Consider the following 22545-nt stretch of genomic DNA (forward strand, 5'->3'; position numbering starts at 1 on the left):
GTCCTGTCGTGTCTTCTTCCTGTCGTCTTTTTTTACGCATAACCTTTCATGGAATTACATGTAACTTTATCTGCAATATTTTTTTCGTTTCTTGAAAATGAGTCACATATTTTCAAGGTCCGCTTCATAGTGTGGTAATTTATATTGTTTGTAAAGTACTTTGAAGTGAATGTAAAACGTTGCAAAAGCGGCATTTTATGTGCATTGGAACTAAAACTGCAAGCGTAGATTTCGTGTGAGTTGGAATGAATGGCATATAAAAGCTGCATTCGCTTAACAGGAATTCCTTCCACTTGTGGAATTCGCTAGTAATCAAGGCCCATGTCCACGGAGCTCCAATTAAGTCCATTTTTCTGCGGGCCAGCAACATTCTCATTGGGATCATGGCTAGAGTCGTTTCGGTCTTGAAACAAGTGGCCGGCTTCGCTGCATCAGATCATTACATATTGCCCTAAAGTCAGAATGTGGTAACCAGTGGTTCTAGTTATAGTACGCAGTTTTTGCTAAAAATATAGAAGCTGATGAAAATTACAGTTCGGTTATGTAAATGACTTGTGTAGCATTTACGGAATGCATCGCTTTATTTTGTGGGAGCACCATCACGGAAGTGCTGCTACTGGGTCTCTTGTTTCAATAAGCGCACGTTAACGTTTAGTTTGCGATACCTTACAATTCAACGAAGCTTTTAGGCTGGAAAGCATTGCTCGTGGAGCATAAGCGCGATACTAGGAGCAGATAGTGCAATTTGGTGCCCGTTTCAAAAAAAAGTTTGGCGGAGGCTTACCTTGGTTAAGCCCGGTAAATTGCGAAAGCAATAGCCCTGGCTGCGCCTGGTTTGGCTGGTGGTGTGTCTTGGTAGTGCTCTTAGTAAAGCTTATGTTATGAAAGTTTTGCCCATTTGTTTTACATGCCATTATGCTCACCACACGAGGGCCCCCACGTGCTGGGAGATTTATGCGTGTCTCGGTCGCCAAAACGAGCGGCTGACGCAAACGGATGATTGTCTAGAAGCTTCCCTCTTCTTTCACTCCCACTTCCTCCCTTCCTGTACGGTGAGGTTCGGGGGGTCCACCGAGATGACAGAGAATTTCCTTTCCTCAAAAGCGTTGCGTTCAAGGGGCAAGGCATCGTGCCGAACGGGTGGTGGCGTTCCTCCCTTCCTGTGGTTCGGGTGTCCACCGAGATGACAGAGAATTACTGCGCCATGCCTTGCCCTTTGAACGCACCGCTTTTTGAGGAAAGAAAATGGCGCAGTAATTCTCTGTCATCTCGGTGGACACCCGAACCGACCGCTAAGCGCGCCGCGCGCGGCAGGAGCGGGAGTTAGGCCGCGCTTGGTAGCTGCGGCCTCGCTACGCGACGGCGCGAGTTGGGCCCCTGGTTTTTTGCCGCAGATGGCATGACGTCACAGCAGGGGGTCATGCTAAAGGTCATTGGTAGCTACCGGCCTCGCTACGCGACAGCTGAAAGTGCAACAAGTATTGCTTTCGCAATAAAAGCATAAAAAAAGCTTCGTACGTTGACTAGCGAAAGTGGTTTATGCCATTACATTATCTTGAGGCAGAGAGTGCAGGGGCTAAACAAGAGGGTGCTCAATGAACGAAAACAGGAACACATTGTTAAAATGCGTCAGGCTGTTCCAGGTCACTGCTGAGGTTGCTGTTGCAGTTAATCGGCGAGTGACACCGACAGTGTTGTTAAAAACACCGAATATTTCACTCAGTAGTGTGTTTCAGATTCCTGGGAAAGAAAGATATTGAAGGACAGAAGGTTCAGCCGCCGTCTTCGGCCTACTCGGCTTAAGAAATTCGTTTCCCTGAAGCTTCCGGATAGTCTTTTCCGCGCCAACCGCTCGCGCTCAGTCGCCAGTGCTTTTTTAAGTAGCCGTCGTTTCCTGAAGGAGTACTTTTCCATTTTCATTCTTTCGCCATTTGGCTATTTGCCTGGTGCATTTTTGTCGTAGCCGGCCAATGACGTTGCCTATTGACTTTCAACAGTGAAGCCAAAGTCGGAAACTTCCAGTCACGAAGAGAGAAACTAATAAATCGCGAAATGAAGACTTACAAAACCTGGACCTAGGGCCTTGCTTTCTGTAGTATATTTTCTTGCCAGTTTTAGCTTGTGACTCGTGCCTGCAGACTGCAGTATCAGGTTAAGCTTAATGATTTAATATTTTTCGTTTTTTTCTCGCGGAAAAATGTTGATTTGCTAGTCAGCATTTAATAGGCGCGGCTTTGTTCAGCTTGCGTCCCGTCGTGTTAGCTATTTTCCTGAGAATATCCCATTTAAAAGTCGCGTTCACAAAGGTAGTAAAGAAAATATGCACCACTGGATACTTCACAGTTATTTCCGTTGTTTATTTCTGCTTTGGCGGCAGAAGGCTGCCATATGTATTACCCTCTCTCCCAGGTGGTCTAAACTATACTGGAGTCCTTCGCCACTGCTTTTCTTATTGTCCAAGGTTTCGCTTCTGCGCGGTTAGACACGCTTTTGTTAGGTTCCAAATTTGTTATTCACTTGTCCCAGATTAATGTTCATCCTGTTCTACTTTCACTGCCTTACCTGTTACGTTTGTTTTCTGCTGTTAGTCAACTGCGCTTTTTTTTCTTTCTGTAAGGAAATACAGCTGTTCACCGCTCTACTTTTGGAGCCTCAATCGCGGGGATGTGGAGGGTATGTCATGTGCGGCTCGGTTTCCACCCCCTGTTCACAGCTGGAGAAGCGCTTCGGGCTCGTGAGGCGGTGAGCGTAACTGCACGCGAGTTTGTGAATGATGGCAACTTGCGGGCGAACCCGATATAGAATCATGGATGCAGAAGACGACGCAGACTTGATCAGAATGGACTCTTCGTTAAACTATAAGGTGGCAGGTGTACGCGTCCAAGTGTAGCGAAGTGTACGCGTCCAACTTCAGTCAGAAACAGCAGATCACTATCGCCCACATTTTGGAAGAAGAACAGCGAAGTATCGGTGAACCTATGGGGGCAACGGACGACAGTGGCGGTCCAAAGGGGGGGGGGGGTTCGGAGGGTGGTCAACCCCTCCCCCCCCCCGCCTTACAAAAAAAAGCCTTTGCATATCTACCAGAACGTCCATTTTCGGGCTGTCATAGGGCGAGGTATGATTTTGACGTAGAACTGGAAAGCTTTTTTGTCTGTGATGCGTGAAGTATTTCCCTACATTGTACGTTAACCATGTTAGCGGCTGTCTTATTTAACACAATTATACATTATACAGGTTGGTAGATATAGGAGTACATTTCGTAGTCATATTCGAGGTATCGTGGTCCTGCCGTGCCCCCACCGTTGTCTTGCCTTGGCTACGGCGCGGCGACGACGGCGGCGGCGGTGCCATCCACCTGCGGTTGCGGTGGCCAGCAACCTCGTCGGGACGGCAAGGAACCACCCACTCATGTCTTTACCCCACCATGGGACACAGCGACGCCCGTGAGGTGATCATCCCTTTTTGACTTGACAAAGAGCGCCGACCAGCCGCCTTGTCGGAGGGTATCAAGGGCGCGCAACAAAGCCCCTTACCTGTAATGAGTTATGAAGGCCGCTAACCAGGCTCATGAAATGTCCGGGCATGTGCTTTGACCTTCCTGGACCCGCCGTGGCGGGATGTCTCAGCCGTTGACCTCTATTTCCCCGATGTCGAAACGAATATTGCTCACATGACTTAATACTTAAAGCATGACTTATGGTATAATATCTATATCGTTTGCCATTTATTTTTAAGCAACAAAGCGCACAAAAATTGTTGTACAAATAAAATGTAAATAAAATAATAGTTGTTTCCATCTGTTTTGCTTTTTGTTATAACAAAGTTCGTCCGACCTCCCTAAAACCAGTCTCTGGGACCGCCACTGACGGACAAGGAGTCCGAACGTGGCGACCACATAAATGTAAAGCGTCTCACTTTACGCTTAAACGGTTAGAGGAGGGGTTTTTGATTACACTGATCTTTTCTCCTATTTCTTCACAATACAGTATTATTTTCACCTCCATCTAGAACCGAGGAACGACCAGTGCTTTCTTTTTGATATTTCTTGGGCTTTATTTAAAAAGCGAGAAGAGGGACACGACCACTTGTAGCTGATACGCGAACTGCCGAATATCGAATCAGATGTTTTAACGGTGCTTAACAACTGTTTGGGTACGAGTTCCACAGTGAAAGTGCCCCTTTGTCGGGTGGCTACGTGCGGCGTATTGTTGACTTTTCTTTGCCTCTGCTGAAGCACTTTAACTTGAATTCGCGCAAGGCGTCCTGCTGATATGTATGCTGCATTATTATGCGAAATTCGACGCAATGCAAGCTGCGTTTCAGGGGTCGTTCTCCAGGACAAAACGTGCTTGTTAATGTCTGTGCCAGCTGACTGAGAATATCATAGGTGACAGATTTTTTACATTAATTTTTAAAAGTGTTGTCAGTTTCCGCCTATCTTGCTTGGCTCGAGTTTTTATCATGCACTGAGATTTTAGGGATGTATTTGCCCATTTGCTGTCAGTACATACGCATGAAAGCATTGACGAATATCACTTTTTGCTTACTATGATCCATTGTATGCAATGCGAAAAAAATGTGTGCATTTTATGCAATGAGAAAAAGGTGGAAAGGGGGCCCCCCTACCTAGCTAGGAAAGCGGACTTCTGGAGGGCTTGACTTCCCACTTCACCTTTGAATCCGATTTGACCTTCACTGTTTCGTTCCGCTGCTGCGTGAGCTTGTAGTGGGTCGAGACCTCGTGGAGGGTAGAGGCAGGTGGTTTGGTGGTGGGCGGGGCTTCTGGAGGGTGAAGGTTTCACTCACCGAGGATTCACACAGACGACACCGTCATCTTTATCGAGTGTGCTCGTAGTGCTTTCGCAGTTACAATGTTGAGGTCTTGCCAGTGTAAGCGTACAGGCATTAACTGAAGGCTGCTCTCTGCACTTACTTGTGTGTACACCTACGTGTCAGGACGGGCTCAAGGGAACAGGGACAAGGAGGTTTTTTGGCTGCATCCGTGTTCCGAAAACTTCTGAGCGACCTGTTCATTGTCCAGGTGGCTGTGGGCCATATAGTCTATAATCGTTTAGAGACGCACAAAAAACCTTTAGCTTTTGACCGGAGCTTAACTATCAAAGTTAGAGCTCTTCTGCATTTACTGTTCGAGTGAACAATCTCCTTAGAGAGAGAAAAAAAAAAACAATTGGCTGCAGTTACTGCGAAGGCTATCCGCGAAGCTTACAAAAATGCTAAAACGTTTTGTGTTTTTGCCCCAGAAGCATACACAGTGGCTTTCTTTGTCTTCCGGCCTCAAAAATCTAACAAACCGCACTTTCAAAAGCCATGGCAAATTGCGCGATTTGTAAGCGGGTGCGTTATTTGGGAGTTATTATAATATTTAGCCGTAAAACAAGTTAACATATTAGAGCTCAAACACGTTGGAAATGCAAGTATCTGTCCGTCGTTTCTTATAAGATTGCTTCGGTAGTAAATAAGACAACACTTGTTATAGAAAACTAAACAATTATTGGTAGCACTTTACTGCATTGGCTACTTTGGGGTATATCCGCACTGTCGGATTTTTTCTAGGTGACTAGCTTTTCCAGCGAAGAAATTTTCTTGTCTGTTGTAGTCAAAGTCTTCCCGCGTTCCACCGTAGTCCTTCGGAATCAAATCGGAAGGAATGACGCCAAGAAGTTCCGACAAGTCGTTCCGAATGAAATGAAGCTGGAAGAGACAGCAGAAAGAGCAGAAAAGTATGACGCCACATGACGAGTGATCAGTCACATATGTTTCAGGAAATGATGCCTTTGAACCACACGATATAGCTCGTAAATTTAATGTCCTGAGGTTCTGTTAGGAACAAAATTCTGTGCCAACAATTTTCCTTTATATTCCTCCTAAATGTCTAATATTTCCAGCCTTGGTCTGCAATAAAAAACACTGAATATTTGCCCGTACAACCAATAACCACCGGCTTGTTTTCAGTACGACTAAACAGGATTACATATCCTTCATTTTTCGTTTTCCTGATGGTATATTTATCCTCGAATTGGAAGGAAGTGCAGCTTCAAAACGTTTAAATGCATAGTAGAGATGTGTAAATATGTTTCATTTTGAATAGTGTCTCCCAGCCTCAATGTGTGTTCGTAATATATGTGGTATAGTAATAAACTTACCCTGTTTTTCAGTTTCGCTTTCAGGAATGGCTTCGCAATAGCATAAACTACTTCGAAGACAACGGGTGTGTTCAGGAAGTACATGGCCTTGATTCGGGCTGGTAAAGAATCCTAAAATAAAGAGCCAGAAAAAAAGTATAGGATGAACCGCGATATAATCTCTGTCAGAGCATTTATGCGTAGCTGTTATGGACATATTCTAGTAGCCCTAAAGTCGGCATCTAAGATATGCTGTAAAACATGCAGTCAGCAATTAGCCTCCATTCACGTGAGAGAAGGGTGCAGTATTTTTGTTGTTTCAGTGCGCTTGTCCCTCATTCTTGGAGACAAATCCTGGTCCCGGCCATACTATTGGCCTTAAGAAGTTCGTTTAAGTATAAATAAATTTGGTTCAGGACAGCGATGTGTGCCCTTTTATATTGTTTGAATCTGTACTTTTATTTTTCTGGGAAATTCAGGAAGGGAGTGCTTGTGGCACAACCAGGACGCTCTGCAACTATTTTTTAGCGCCTAAAGACGCGCACGAAAGTCTCAGTTTGGCGGGCAGAAGAGCCCCGTACGCGCTTGCCTGCTGAGCTGGTTGAGTGGTCGAACAGCAGTTCGCCTGCAGGCTAGTAAAAGACGCAAAACCAACCATGGCCGCCGGTCGTGGCCGACGTCGTCGAGTCAGGTTGGAGGTTTGTCGCAGTTCCTTATTTTTGAAAGATTTGGCAGTGTGCTCGCTATTCGCGAGCTATCGCCTTCTGCCGGCTTTAGCAGCGCGCGTTGAGCGCATGAGGCAAAAGGCTCTGAAGGACATTGCGACCGCCCGGCTACCAAAATTCTATCAGCAATGTTTATAAGTACTATAAAATATCCGATGAGAGTCCAGTTAGACTGATTACCTCATTCGAGCATTTTCTGTGTCTGATTATGTGTATAAAATAAAACAATTCGATAGAGACTCTTAAGAGTTATTACATGTGGGAATGAGAAAGCATTACGGTTCCTGGGTGTAATGACACTCTCCCACACGCACACCATCCACACTCACACGCGCGCGTATGGCACCACCTGGAACAATGTAAGACGAACGGCTGCATCACAATTTTCGTACAAAAGTCTGAGAAGGCATAAAATTCAAGGTTATTATGTCGTCTGTTCGAATCTCTGTAGCAAGCTGGCCTCCAACTTGACTAGCACATGTAAGCTACGTGCCACCCGGAACATTGCACGACAAACGGTTGCGTCACAATTTTGGAGGAGGTGGTGACGAATCGCGGCTACGGCCGCTTATCTTTTTTTTTCAGCCAGCGTCCGCTTCGGCAGACGCGGTTGTTGCTGCGACACGCGTCTTTTCTTTTTCTCTTTCCTCTGATCTTTTAACTCTTCTCTATCTGCACGTGGCAGCGGTGGTGGCTCGGCTGGAGCCAGTCGGCAGGCCCGTGCAATTTCCTTTTCATCCTTCTCTCAGTCGCAACAACAACAACAACGTCACAATTTTGGTACGAATGCCGGGAAAGCTGATGCCACATGCAGGTCCGCCAAGAGAAAAGTGTATAACAGCTGTATCTTACCGGTACTCACCTATGGAGTAGAAACGTGGATGATAGCGGAAACGAATCAAATTAAGTTAAGGACAAAGCAGCGAGCTATGGAAAAGAAAATGATAGGTGTAACGTTAAGGGCAGGAAGAAGTCGGAATGGGTCAGGGAATAAAGGCGGGTAATAACATCCAAGTCGAAATCAAGAGGAAGAAATGGGCTTTGGGCGGGGCACGTGATGCGACGGCAAGATAACTGCTGGTCCTTAAGGGTAACTGAGAGGATATCAAGAGAAGGCAAGCGTAGCCGGGGGCAGCAGAATGTTGGGTGGGCAGATGAGATTAAGAAATTTGCGGGGATAGGGTGGCCGCGGCTGACGCGGGACAGGGTTAATTGGAGATATGGGAATGGCCTTTGCCCCGCAGTGGGCATAGTCAGGCTGATAATGATGATGATGGAGGGCGGCCAGTGGTGAGTATATATGCATATAGACGAACAGGAATGTACAGGATTGTCTGAAGTGGCGGTGTTAGGCTTGCTGTGTGTGTCATATGGCCACTTGATGATGCCACCCTATTTTTCTAGCCAGCGCTAGGATTTTCTGCATGATCTGCGAGTACACACACACAGGCCGCCGGCTTTCCTCGTAATGGGGCTTATAATGCTTTGTCATTAATAATAGTGATGGTTAACCATATCGATACTGTTCTCAGAAAGCATAAAAAGTTGGTTTTATTATACTCCTTCTTGCCGTCCTGAGCAGATTCTCAGTCAAAAATAAATTATTTACTTACCTGCAGCAACCAGAGGAAGTTATTGCATGGTGGTAAATACAATTTATTCAAGGCGAGACAAGCTGGGAAAAGGCGAGTAAGAAAAAAAGAAAGCAGTGTATGCAAAAAAATAACAGGAATGTGCACACACTTGGTAACAGGGGCACTGAAAGCACAAAATAAATAGAATCTACACATGGCTAATATCCTAGAAAGAAAAATATAAAAATAAAAAAATTCCGAGAATACACACGGACACAAGAATACACGCTGTTCAAATCAAAGCAGGAAAATACAGAATATACACAGAATAATCGGATACGTGACTGCATGCAGACCCCGTGAGTGACAGCATAGGTTGCAATTTTGCGTTTGTCTCACAGTTGACAGTCGTGAAAAAGAAAGCAGCCTTGAACATATTAATGCGACTAATGATTACTCGAATTTTTCGTGCGTGATCACATCTTTCAGTAAAGAAGTTGGTGGTAAATAAGTTGATGGCCAGAATTCATATTTTGCGACGGCAAACATGAAATAAAACTTTTAAATTAATGTGAGGCCAACGTGCGCTTAATGCATCCTAGCCCAATGAGACCTGATTAATTGGCGTGATTTTATGTCTGAAACCATAATTACAACTTTCAAACTGAACCACCCCGTTTCTAATTTTCTGCTTAGTTTAATAATTCAAGACTGATAATCTAACCGGAATACAGATATAAACTGCAAAATAAGCATACTTCTAACTGCACTAGCTGTCCGCCCCTGAGTATAATTTTACCATGACTTTTCTAAAAGGAAGCACTCTATTATTTTAGATTCCGGTTTACATCAGACAGCCTGCCCGATAGCTGATGCACCTTGTAATCATGAATTACGCCTGTGCTTTTAATTAATTTATTGCGAAATAAATTATCTGTTTGTCCGCAGGAGGGCTACATTCATTAGTACCAATGAAGTTGGTCTCAGTTCATGAAAGAAGTGCCCCAATTATTGTGTACGTAACTCTAGCGCAGCATGCCACATAATATCTTGCTCATGTCCAACAGACCCTCAACCTGCACTCGCCTGAGCAATGGTCAAAGTCCTCCGAAGAAACCACGGCGTGAGCTCCATCAGGTGGTGAGCACCGAAGCCTTTCAAGTCAATGACGGCCACGAATCCCCGTATCTGTGTTTCTTCTTCAAGAAGATGGCATTCCATGGCCCACAAACCGCACCTGACTAGCTCTGTCATGGAGCACATGTCTGGTCTCCAAGCGCCTGTAACCATCATCAAGTCACTTGTTATCTACCGGGAAATTTACTCTTATTTGGCTTTAACGGCAGCATCTAGCATGAGCCCTCTTTACAGCCACTCTGCCACATTGCTTGGAACAGGCATCTGGGGATAGCAGTCAGTTAGGTAGACCCTTGAGACCGAAATGGTGTGCCTGGTGACGTGGGGGTCATAACCAAGGCGACTACCTAGGCACCAAGAGTAACTTTTCAAAAAATTAAGCCATCGTGCTTGTGCCAGACAGGAAATGTTTAGATAATCGCAGAGCAGGAAATGAAAATGAACATATTGTTTTCATTTCATCCTTTACTTGGTTCGGAAGACGCCTTGGCCGACAACCATGTTAGCAGAAAAACAGGCGTGTCTTATGGCTATATTACCGTTAGCACCAAGTCCCGCTATTTATAACTTTCTATTTATAAAAAAATCCTGCATTACAAGGGTTCAGGCATGAACATGTTAAATGCGATGTGCAAGAGAAGCAGGTCGGATTAGTTAAGTTTTGATACATCGTTTTGGAAAAACTAAGCAAACCCTAGTTCCCACAGAATGACGAAGTAAAAGACATGCATGATGAGGAGTACACACGCATGAACTATAGTATGGCATGTATAGCATGAATAGTATAGCATGAACTATAGCATGAACTATAGTATAGTAAAATTATGAGTAGCAGACTCATAATTTTGGCAATGAAAGCAAAAAAAAAAGCAGTCAATTCTCGCGACGCGTTCTCTCTCAAAGGCGAGTATAGCTAAGATAAGGTATGGGAGCCGTCAAGACATATTTTACCTTTTGTTTCATGAGCGCACAGTCACGCGGAAAAATCTATGCGCACATTAATTTTTATACTTTTTATACCTGCGTGTAATTTTACTGCGCAATGCTCGAACATTGCTGGGATAAGCGAGTTTTTATGCAAATGAAATGGCGGAGATGGGTGCGATTTTAGGGCCGGAAAGGTGTGCTATAACATTGCAAGGTAATGAAGGCTCGAATTTCAGCATCTGGTGAACGTTTTTCACCAAATATAAAGTGGCGAGCGATAATATATTACAAATGTGGCCCCGGTGCGTCAGTACACGACGATGCGTGCCTATATAGCTGACTGGGAAGAGGACTGCAGCGTCTTGGCAACGCGAAGCTGACGAGTTTCGATTCACATCGACGGATAATGCTCAATCAATTTTTAGAGGGGCGACACCTTTTATGACAACGCTGGTCACTATTCACGAAGCTGTGCACTTCTGGAAACGGTGAATATTATGGATTACAGGACTACTGTCGGTTTTCCGTTTGCATAATTCACTGCAGGCCCACATCCACGTAGATGAAAGCTTTTTCACGTCCGCCAGTCGTGGCCCGATCAGACCGTCATTTTTTGAGCAAAGATGGGCATGTCCGTTCAATTTTAAAGTGCTTCTGTAACAGCTTCCGAGGTGAGCACGCCAACTCTTTCAATCACTTCAGTGTGTTGTCATGAACACGTAAGCCAAATAATACATTTCTACACGTAGCAGAGAACCCACAATCAGGCGCGAAAGTTGGCGACCCATTCACGGCGACATTTTCATGTTCGCCGCCTCCTCCGTCGCGCGCACCTGCGTATACAAGTTGAGAGGTGGCTATTAGATTCTTTAAGACGGCAGGTAGCTACCATGGCCGCGGCCAATAACTGCATAGCTCCGATGGTGTAGGAAGCTCTGCCACCGGAGGTAGGGCTGGCGAAGGAGTACCGAGCTTCCAGCGTGCAAAAAGTGACGAGTGGAGAGGGAAAGGCGTGAACACGCTGAAATTCAAGTTTTGACTACAGATAACAGCTCCTACAAAACGCGTTACAAAAATTCTTCCTGGTTTATATTCGTGAGCGGTGTGCTTTAACATTTCAGGCATACCGACACTTTACCAGAACCCTTTTGAGTAATAAACCCCTTATTATCAAAATAGGAGAAAGAAATTGAAGCAAATAAAAGCATGAAAAAAAATGGTTAGTTTCGAACATAGTTCCCAACTCAGTTGTAGGCTGCCGTTACATACCTGAAAAAACCGAGAAATAACTTGATTTCTACGAAGGTTGCAAAAGCGAAGAAACTCAAATACTCGTTCAATCACACAAACAGCATTCGCCATTACTTACTGTTTATTTTGTTTAGTTAGGAACCAGTCTGTAAGATTTGAGCAAAAAGTTTTTGAGGTGGCTTGCTCAGAAAAATCGAGCCTAGCTGTATTAGATATATTAATCTGTAAAACATAATTAAAGCTTTTAGAATTGATGCATTACACTTGTATTTGCGCCGATGGGCTTACAAGCGATGTTGAATGCGAGCATTGTCCAAAAGGGACCTAGGAAATAACTTTCGATGGCGATGGAATTAAATAATTGTCGTGTTACATGGGCGAACAACGTCTTGAAAACTAAAATTGCAGTGTTACGTGGGTGTAAGACGTCTTGAAAACTTTCACTTCAGTGGCATCTGTTTTCCACCATTTACACCGTCTGATTTCCACGGATTTACATCGTCGAAACTTTTATTGCTGTCAAATGAGTGAAAAATATTGCAACAAATGTTGGGAGCACTTACCGTAATTTACTAGCGCCACCACTCTCCCTAGCTGGTCTCTGTCTTTGGAGTACATAATGAGCTTGCGGTCCCGGAAGAAAGTCTTGTACAAACTGCTTGAAGTAGTCAGCTCTTCGAAATACTCTGGTATGTCCCTGCGTGACCGAAAGTACTTCTTAATGGTTTTGAAGGCGTCCTCCACCTTGTACTTGCGGGTGCGCAAGAACATGAGCAGGAAGTCGTCATCTTGCGGAATTCGAAGGCCAGGCTCTTCTGAAAACGCAGAGGAAACATTGCATTTTAATTCCAGGTATCATTCGACTGCTAAAGGAACCCTGATGCGTGAATCAATAACAGGTCGTCGAGAAAAAGATTTCATTTTTTTTTTCAAATTTTATTAGCCCTATGAGGTGTGGCATTTAATGAATGTAGCAAAGTTGCAAGTATTTTAAAAGCCTTCTACCAAGCTGGTTTTATTAAATGTATGTGTACCGTGGATATTATGGAATTGTATTAGGGAGGAATGAAAATTTATTAACCTCGCCTTGGAATGTAGAATATAGCTGCAAAGGAGTCATAAATAGGAGATGATAATTTTCGGGGTCACTTGAGGTATAAGCGGGTGTCCAAGCTGAAGATACTGTGATAGAATAGACAACACTACTTAAGCCTGGCCTTTTTTTGTGAATAGCCAACGTTGATAACGTCAGAAATAACGCTGCACCCAAAATCCTTCAATAACAGCTGGAGGAACATAATCAAGAACATCGATTTCAAGCTTATCTTCATCACTTGTTCAAAATGAGGTATTGAACAGCAAGAATGAAAAAAAAATTAGATCTACACATTGCACATTTAGCTTAAATACTTGCTTCACAGATATCGCCGCATAGGGCATTGACGTGGTAATTTGTAATAGCCTTAAGTAGGGCTTAAGCAGTCTTAGAAACTCGTGTGACCGCTGCTAATTGAAATGAATGTTAGCAAACATCAAGTATGAAGCGAATAAGCCGGGCAACAAGAAGCTAGCGCCTTTCTGATTTACATACCCAACAATTCTGGACAAAGGCATCTTTGTGCGGGAAACCTTTTATGAACGCCACTTTTGCATATCGTGGAAGATTTCAATATAACAGCCAATATATCCGTGGATCACCCAATGGAAATCTTGTATTTTTTGTTCTATTGACGTTTTTTGTAACGTAAAAAGTGTTCCCCGTGGGTTTTCTATGGCATTCTTAACTGTTCGATGTGATCGATAGAAACGCTTTAAAAGAAAAATTCTGCTACATATAAGAAGAATGGAACATCACCTTCAATATCTCTATGAGAGTGCCTCCCATTTTTCAAAGTTTTTGCCTGGGAATGTTGGGCATGGAGTGAATCACCGTTAGACACAGTAGCCTACTATAAACACTCTGCTTTCTATACCAGCTATGAAATTGTGAATTAACTTACACGTTAGACAAGTAATTAACAGCAGTTTCAACAGCTCTTTAGGTACCTATATCGTAACTATGCCTTTTGTGGGGTTACTTAAGCCTGCGTTTGTTCAAAATATAAAAGAATAACCAGAGTATGCAGCTTGAAATTGGGGTACATGATGCGCCTTTTATTTCATAAGCAAGGTATAACTGAGTCTAATGCAGCTAGTCGCATTCTTTCGAACTAAGGCCGCACTGCTGGATTATCCTATTTACAGATACTACCTACGATAGCTAGACACAGAAATGACTTTCGTCTTTGTCTTAAAACAAAACTTCCGCCATCTACGATTAGCGCAGTTCCTTTCGTCACCTTCCTCGTACCGTCTCTTCGCGGTCAGAGTCATAAAACAGTCGTCGTGACGTCCCACGCAACTCAGCTTGCTCTGCCGTTGCTTCTTAAAACATCACATGACTGGAAATACACCATCTTATCAACAACATGCATTGCTAACTTTTTCCTTACCGCGGAAAATGAGCACTTTCACGCTAGGGTGCGTAGAAGGTTTATTCCCTCATAAATTTAAAAGTTTCGCTTTGTTGCAGCACGTCATAGTGCAGCTTTTTACCGCTATTTTTAATGACATAACAAATAAACAACAGGATATATTTTGCTTAGTAGGAAAAAAAATCTTCTATAATCCTATCAGTTTGACTGGCATAACGATTAATAAGGATATTAAACTGTATTTAGACAGAAAATTGGAGAATAAAAATACAGCATCTACGTTATTCGCATTAGTATGTAAGAAACGAGTATTCAGTTAAAGAAATCTTCGCGCTAAACTTCGCGATCAGTAAAAAAATATAAACAGCTCGCGCGAAGCGCATTGGGGTACTCCAGAGTGGAATTGTACCGGTCCATGTTGCAGGAATTTCCATCTGCTACATTGTTGGTGTAACAGAATCGCGCAGAACCTGTTCAGTACCTTCAGGGAGGCTCGGCAAGCAACGGATCCCCTCGGCAACAGCGAAAACAAATGGTACAGAATGCCACCTGTTGACAGTCTAGGCTTGTTGGAGTAGTCCCCTTTGTACGAACTAAAATCAAACGTATGCTCATCATCTATTTACACAAAGCTGTCGCTTGTGTCGGTGCTCCAAAATCGCGAGAACAACGCCGTTACTTAGCAGAGTCGATGTGAGACGAGGACGCTACCTTGGAAGTTATGCGCACAAAGATCGCTCCGCCATAGTTAACTTTAGTTTCATGGATGTTTTAAAAACACTCCCCGTGGGGATGAAGCAAAAACTGGACCCATAACTTAAGAACAGTTCTTGTGCAACTCACTGGATGGCGTTACGTATTCGGAAACAGCGCGGATAGTACAGAATGAGCCATTTCGCGTCGTCGTTCAAATTGCATGATGTGAATAGGGACGGTAAGACAACAGTGATTATCGTGAATTTGTGCCTTTTAATACTTTATTCACCCTAAATATCCTCTTAATCCCACTTATACTTGTATATGTGCTGTTGCAACCTACTCTCAGCCTTCGTTTGTCTTTGATGATAGGTATAAACAAAGCAATTGATGAAAAACTTGACTGGATACTCAAGCGTTCTCTTGTAGGACAAAATGAATGGTATCCAGGTGTGGCGAGCAATGGCTGCTCTCTAGGCCACGTGATAGAGATGGGCGTGCGCGTGGGGGATGTAAACCTTGGAAAGGCCACTCTCATTGGTTAAAGGGAAAAGTGCGCGGTGCTGGTACGGCTCTCATTTGTTCTTGCGGGAGTAAGCGAAGTATCTAGGAGCTGACACGATTTTTCGTGCTGCAAGGCATTTCTCGAGAGTGTAAAAAATGCTACATGCTTGAGCCCGTGTAACAACACAAGCAGCATGTAGGAGGACCAGGGTTGCACCGCGTTCTAATAAAAGCTACTGCAGACGCTGAAGACAGCGCCGCCTGGAGTGCGAACCAGCGAAGAGGCGGAAGCCATCGGACGGTAATTTGTTTGCGAATGCTTTCAAGTGACGATATGCCAACGGGGTTACTAGGACGAGCAGAGTTCAACGCGGCATGCTTCACCTTCAAGCAACAGCCGCAGCTGTGTGAGCGACCTCTGTTTCACTTCGAGTGTTTCTCCCAGTTCTAGCCTCGCCGCTGTTTCCAAGTCTTCTTTCGAGCGGTTCTCCTCGTGCGGGTCAACAATCAGTGACTGTAACAGAAAGAAAGACGGATAAGCCAACATCCTGTTATGTAAATGGGCACAAGACCGATAAGACGATAAGTAGTGCAGAAGTTGCTACACTGATCGGTACAACGCTATCGAACGAGGCCTATCGCAGTGGCCTATTTTAGTATGATAGGCGTGTAGTGAGCGCTCACAAAGATAAGGGGCGTTTTCGTCTTAATAAGTTGGGAAAAAAATTTTAATTGTACTTGTTGTCAATGGTGATGTTATCGATATGTGTGGGTTGGAAAGTGTAATCATTCGCCCTGCGAAGTCATGTGATGCGGCTCATTGTAGTGAGTACCCTCATTAGCAGCAAGAGAGGGGGTCAAATATCCGGTTATTACTACGAACACCACATTGTCGGACCGTATGAGGGCAAAACTCTTTAAAGTGTTCCGAATTCGTGCTTTTCAAAAAGGCCTTTGAACCTGGCGTCTTCGTGAGAGATTTGCCACCCCCGCTATCGATACGCGGCCCAGGCATTCGGTTACATACAGTCGGTTCTGCGCAGTGGGTACTTCATTGGTCATTCATAATACACGCAACGGATGCTGTTCACTTTTCACAAACGAGCCTCGGTACACGCATCTGCGCTTCATCTCGGACAAATCGCGGAGCGTTTATGAAAGATGATGAAGTAAACAGCCAATCGCGGCTCGAGAATACATACACTTTTCCGATTGTTAAAAAGTTGTCAAGGGGTCTGAGATTTCACTATCGCGTCGTTGGCAATTTCTACGGGCCTGCAGACGGGCTGCAGCGAATCACAAAACGTCTTTAAGTGTGTTAAGTTCTCTCAGTTCAGTTCCCTAAACCAAAGCGCACTCGTAATTCTTAAGTAGAACACTTATCGCTATTAGCTGTGGAGGACGAGTTGCAAGACAATAGCGTCAACAGCCAAGCTAGAAAAAGTAATCACGTTCTTTCTTTTGCAATTGCAGATTCTGCGATTTACTCAGTCACATACTTTGCGCTCCGATTATACGAACTGAACGGTTCCACTGGACAAGAACTCAAGCATTCAACTCAAGCTGCTTGGAACCCAGCACTATTTCACACTACTTGCATTGAAATGACATCTACAGATGGCGTCAGCGTACCATGGCCCAGATGGTCAGAAAATTATGAACCAGACGCTTCGCACGCTCGATCAGTTTATTGTTGATGAGGCCATCGGCTGTTGTGACGGGCTTGAACCGGCCACAAGCATTCTCACGTGAGAGGTGCTTTCATCAATGCCTTGTAATTGGTACTGACTGGGTAGCATTTCTTGTAGTAATGTGTTTCAAGTAGCCCTGTTAGCAGTGAAGTGCCATCGCTCTGCGAAACGGAATGTAAATGGATCACGAGAAATTACAGGAACAGCGCGGCCATCAGAAGTGTTCACGAGCCGTGATGCCATCGTGACCTGTCGACTATCTGGCCCATAAACTCCTCCGTGCCTCAACTACATTATTTGGTGCCACCCTGAAGCAATTACTGGAGCCGAATGGGATTCTGATAGCAAAAGGGTGTGATCATCATATGGAAAGTTCATGTGATTTAGTTTATATTGGTTATTGTCTTTTAGCTAATGTGAATTATTTTAAATTGGGTAGTGTCTATTAGATCATAGAACTTAGAATTTAGAGTAGATTTTATAATCCTACCAGCTGCACTAACCAGTACGTAGATTAGTTTTTATATAATTAGAAAGGTTTACGGCCGTCACAGTAGTCAAAAAGTTTGTACGTCAAACACGACTTAAGTATTAGTTTCCACGCTTCGCATAAAGCAGTTTACATTGGTTAATTATCACTACTAAACCAGCTCAGTTTAGCTACAATGACTCAGGAAGAAGTCCGTGGTGTCCACTTAAGCAGGTTTAAATGGAAATAATGCTGCTTTATTTTTAAGGGAAATGCACAATGGAAATCAGGCCTGCAAAGCAAGTAAACTCTCTTTAGAACTGAGACTCTCTCTTACCATTGTCGTTTGCTGCGCTTCCGGCTTTGAGAAGCCACTTGATGCACGACACAGTCGAGTGGTCAAAGCCACGGGGCGAGATAGGAGGCGAAGTCGCTAATGAACGAAAAGCTGGTGTCTTGGTTTTCGGTCACGTGTTCCTGCAGAAAAGGGATTCACTTCCATCACAAGCACTAACATGTATTCACAAGGGAGGCACCCAAACAACGAGCGAGCTTCGTGGTCGTCTTTGAAGAGACGCCAGATGCGGCCGTCCGCACGTCACGAGAAGCGCGGACGATGTTTACGGCCGCGAGGTCGCCTACAAATGAAAGCAGTCAACGTTGGGTACAAGCGCACGCACGCAGAGAGGGGCCAACAATGTACACTTGCTGCTGCCGTCGGGGGTGCGTTGCCGCAGCAACGGTCCTTCTCTCTCACAGCAGCAAGGAGCACGCGAGATCTAATCTTTCTCGCTTAGCTTTTGTTATTTTATTCGCTTTTGGCGAAGCGGGTCACGTTTCTCTATACAGCTGCGAGTATTTTACCTACGCTCCAAGCGTTTTCTTCCCTTTCAGCGTCGTCAAACCTGTATTCAATTACAGGCCACTTGATTGCACGTTAAGTGGCCATATTTTTCCACGATTATCTTTGCAGCTTGATTGTTCTGCACGTGTCACTGTTTGTAACTAGCAACATTGCTTATAGCTTGCAAGCTGTGGCAGTCGCTCGCAATGAATCGAGAAATAAATTTTTACGGATTTATCGGCTTTGTTTTAAAAGAAGCAGGACGACAAGTGACACCATAGAAGTCCCGCGCTTGCTTGCTTTAGGAAGAGAAGGAAGAGACAAGATAGAACGAGTCGAAAGGAAGAACGCAACCGTACTAGCCAGCACGAAAACCCCTGGAAAACAGGCCTCACAGAATACAAACTAAAAGGAGGTACAAAAAAAAAGCACCAAAACGGAAGGGGCGCGCACCAAAGAAAACTGAACAAACTAACACAGAACCGGCCACAATAAAAAATGCGAGAAAGTTAAAACATTTCAAAAGCATGCGCAGAACAATACGTGGGACGCAAATGACGCCCTAGCGCTCAGGGATACGAAAACAACGTCACGGGGTTGTCTTGTGTGCACGTTGGTTGGTTACTACAACGTTTCGGGTAGTAATCAATGAATGAATGAATGAATGAATGAATGAATGAATGAATGAATGAATGAATGAATGCATGAATGAATGAATGCGCATTTGTTGGTGGAAGTGGTGCTCATAGGGGGAGCTGTTACACTATACAGCTTGGAAGACTGTACTATCGTGCGTTGCATCTGCAATGCGCTGACACCCGGTATGCCAATGAAATAGGAGCCCGCTAGGAATGTATTGATCCTCAAGAAAGATGACGTAAAAAGCTAAAAAAATGAAGATCAGTAAGCGGACTGCTTGCCGAGTAAACGGTAATTTCATGTATAGTATTTCTAATGGCAGTTCCCAGGTAAAGCGGGCTGGAGTAGAATAAATACGTCCCCTTGATGTTACTGGTAGCTTCTATCAACGCTCATATCACGCTTTCATAGGGCTATACAAAATACTTGACAATGCAAACGTCAGCAGTCATGCATACGCTGCGTCTTGGATGTGTGCGTGAATACTGCTAGGTGATCAGCTTTTCTTATTCACGGATGTGTGCCAACCGCCGCCTGTGCCTAGATTTACTGTTTTTATTTCACTTCGTGGGACGAGTTATCGTGCGTACCAGGTTCGCCAATGCGGCTTGATTGTTGGCGAACACCTGCGATCGCGCGGGGGAATTTCCGCGATATTTCCTACATCGCGCTATCTCTTAATAGCGCTATCGCGAAAGTACTCAGCCATGTTTGGATAGAGCGCAGACGGCAGCAGAGGTGATTGCGATCCAGCTGGAATACAGGCGAATGTGCGTAGGGCTGTCACCAACAAAATGTGGTTCTCTTTTCGTAATAGGCACATGACTTACTTCTCTGTAATCAACAGTTTGTTTTTGTTTTGCTTTGATAGTCTTAGTTTTGCTGCCTGCTTGACTAATTCTTCCTATATTCCTGTTTACCGTCTTTGTCGCCGTTGTCAGAAATTGTCTGCACAGGATGCGCAGTAATCACTACCATTTAAAAGAAGAGCGAGAGAATTCCAACCAACGTAAACGAAGAATAAATCCTTGACAATCTATTTGCAAAGCAGGTTATGAGGTTCAATAACTGCCGACATAATTTACAGCGAACGACTGGGAATCAGCTAACATTGTGTTCAACGGCTAGCTGATAAATGGATATTAAAAAAAGTCAGGTAAAGGCCAATAGCCTGGCTACTAAGTAAGAACTGACAATGGGCAGTCACTGACTGAAAGTTATAAACCAGTACTAGCCCAAGCTTTGAGGGCAGATTCGGATCCCGACTATCAGTACGGTGCAGAATTATAATGCATTGCAGTACTTTCCTTTTGCACTTCAAAGTAATCAACAGCAACGTACCGCTATCTCTGGAAAAAGGTGAATGTAAGCAATGTAATGAAATTTGACTTTAATGGCGCAATGGCAGCTTGACCAATTAGCGCCATCGCTGACGTGTTGTGTGCACCAAGGGCACCAAATGCCAATTTTTCTAAGCATTTCACTGCACAAATGTCGATCACCAGGCCTGGCGAAAGCTTGTGCCCACTGAAAATCCGGCAGGTATCCAATGACACTGGACAACGAACTTTCCACCTCCCGCATACAAAGTGGAAGCTGCAACCACTAGGCTACCGCTGCGGTCCATTTACAAGCAATATATTCTGTAGGTATTCACTTCAATGGCTAAAACATGGAGAGTCCCGATGGATGTTGATAAGAAGGTACAGAACAGCATAAAGAACCAAGAATAGGGGAACGGTACGAGAAATTTTATCAGAAAGGGGCAGCACAAAGTCAGGTGGGCAGATAAGATTTGTAAGTTTGCGGGAATAACTTGGGCATAGCTGACTCATCGCTTCAAGAAGATTTGTTGGCTTGAATTATTTTTGTAGTCGAATGAGCACTTCGTGATGTATGTCGTATCACACATATCGCTTGTTAATCCTGTAGGCGAATGTCTGCTCGGGACGAATTAACGACATGATGGGCTCTCACTTTATGAAATCAATTCCAGCCCGGATGTAGAATTCGAAGGGGGCCGCAAAATAGTTCGACATATAAAAACTGTCTATAGATAAGCCTGTCTCAACCTAGAAACGAAAATAAACTGCATTCACTATAGTAACGCGCTTCTTGAAGCGCTATTCAGCCAGTAGGCGGGATGGCAGCGCAGAGTTCACAAGGCATTGCTAGGCCCAGCCTGCGTCGCGCTGAATACGCTGCGGAGGATGCTGGGTGACTAGCTACCGGGCACTGTGCTTCGGCACTTGCTTGTTACCAGCACATAATAAATAGAATAATCGCTTGTTAAATTAAAGTGTAGTTGGTTTCCTCAACGCCTACAGCAACGAAACCCGCCACGTGAGGACTGCTGCGAAGCTTTAGTTAGCTAGGTTGGCTTTGCCGCATGACAGCATTGTGGCGTGGAAAGGGAATTTAAGAGGCAGATCCGAAGTTCACCTCACAACGCGGATACATAGAGTTAGCGCTGCCAGCAGGTGCCCAAGGATGCGCAGCCTTGCTTGTGACCGGGAAAAGCGTACTACACAAGTAGCAGAGCATTTGAAACCAATATTTTTTTCGCGCTTTCAGAGTTGCAATTTTCTGCACAACTTAGGAAAAGGCTCACTGCCGTTTGATGTTTTACGCCTTGGGAAAAGTTACCGTGTAGCCATAAATAAACGAAAGTGTAGGAGGCGACTTAGACAAGCACTGATACAGTTGCCTCATTAATATGGACACTTTGGTTCCCGACGAAAACTGCCCATAAATCGAGTTACCCGGAATAAGAAACCGTGAAGAAAATAATGTTAGAAACGCTTCATGATTAAGGCACAACTATGTACATACTAGTCAGCACTGGTTTGGTAGAGGTTTATTTGGAGAAGCTTCAGGACAGGAAAAAAGCCAATAGCAGTTCGAAATCAGCCAGTACAGCCAGGAGCGTGCACTAGGCAACGCCCATGCAGCTCGCGCGTATGCCCGTCTTCTTTTTTACACTAGCAATATTCCGCACACTGAAATAGACCTTCTCTGTTTGTGGTTAAGAAGCTCTGGCGGGGTAGTTGGTTACGGAGCATCATGACGTGAACGGCGTGTACCGAGACACACGTAAGGCGATCGAACACAGAGATTTCACGGTACAAAAGAGTGCGCGCATCACTTCCTTTTTGCGAAGCCACTTAACCAGTCGCAGCCAGTGCTTACGTAGTTGTTATTTGGAGGTCGGAGATCACCGCAGCTCTCAAGGACGAAGAGGACTTCGAGAGCGATATGTGCGCAGCGCTATCACACTCGTTTCGCCGGTGATGAGAGGGACTGATGCGGTTAATCGAAGCACTCCAATGGGGCCATGTAACTTTTTCCGCTGGTTGCTTTTTTGCGCTGTCTTGTTATGGTGGAGGCGTCGGACGGAGAGCTGAGAAAATTGGCTGGGAGCCATCCTTTCATAACACCTTCGCCTGCGTAGAGCTGGCAACTTTGCTG

The 22545-nt window shown here is 44.6% G+C and overlaps 1 protein-coding gene across 1 annotated transcript; it reads right to left on the reverse strand.

The window, feature by feature from the left end:
- Positions 1-5512: 5512 nt before the first annotated feature.
- On the reverse strand, positions 5513-18283 carry LOC149371055 (alpha-tocopherol transfer protein-like). The gene is made up of 6 exons (XM_089564514.1): positions 17932-18283; positions 15819-15948; positions 12324-12575; positions 9532-9725; positions 6168-6278; positions 5513-5715 (listed from the first exon to the last, which is right to left on the reverse strand). Exons 1-6 carry the CDS (start codon positions 17932-17934, stop codon positions 5539-5541), a joined length of 867 nt encoding a protein of 288 aa, XP_089420640.1. The 5' UTR covers positions 17935-18283; the 3' UTR covers positions 5513-5538.
- Positions 18284-22545: the final 4262 nt, after the last annotated feature.

The sequence above is a fragment of the Amblyomma mixtum genome, chromosome 1, assembly GCF_055824585.1.
Source record: "Amblyomma mixtum isolate Tamu chromosome 1, ASM5582458v1, whole genome shotgun sequence".
In the NCBI taxonomy this organism is placed as follows: Eukaryota; Metazoa; Arthropoda; class Arachnida; order Ixodida; family Ixodidae; genus Amblyomma; species Amblyomma mixtum.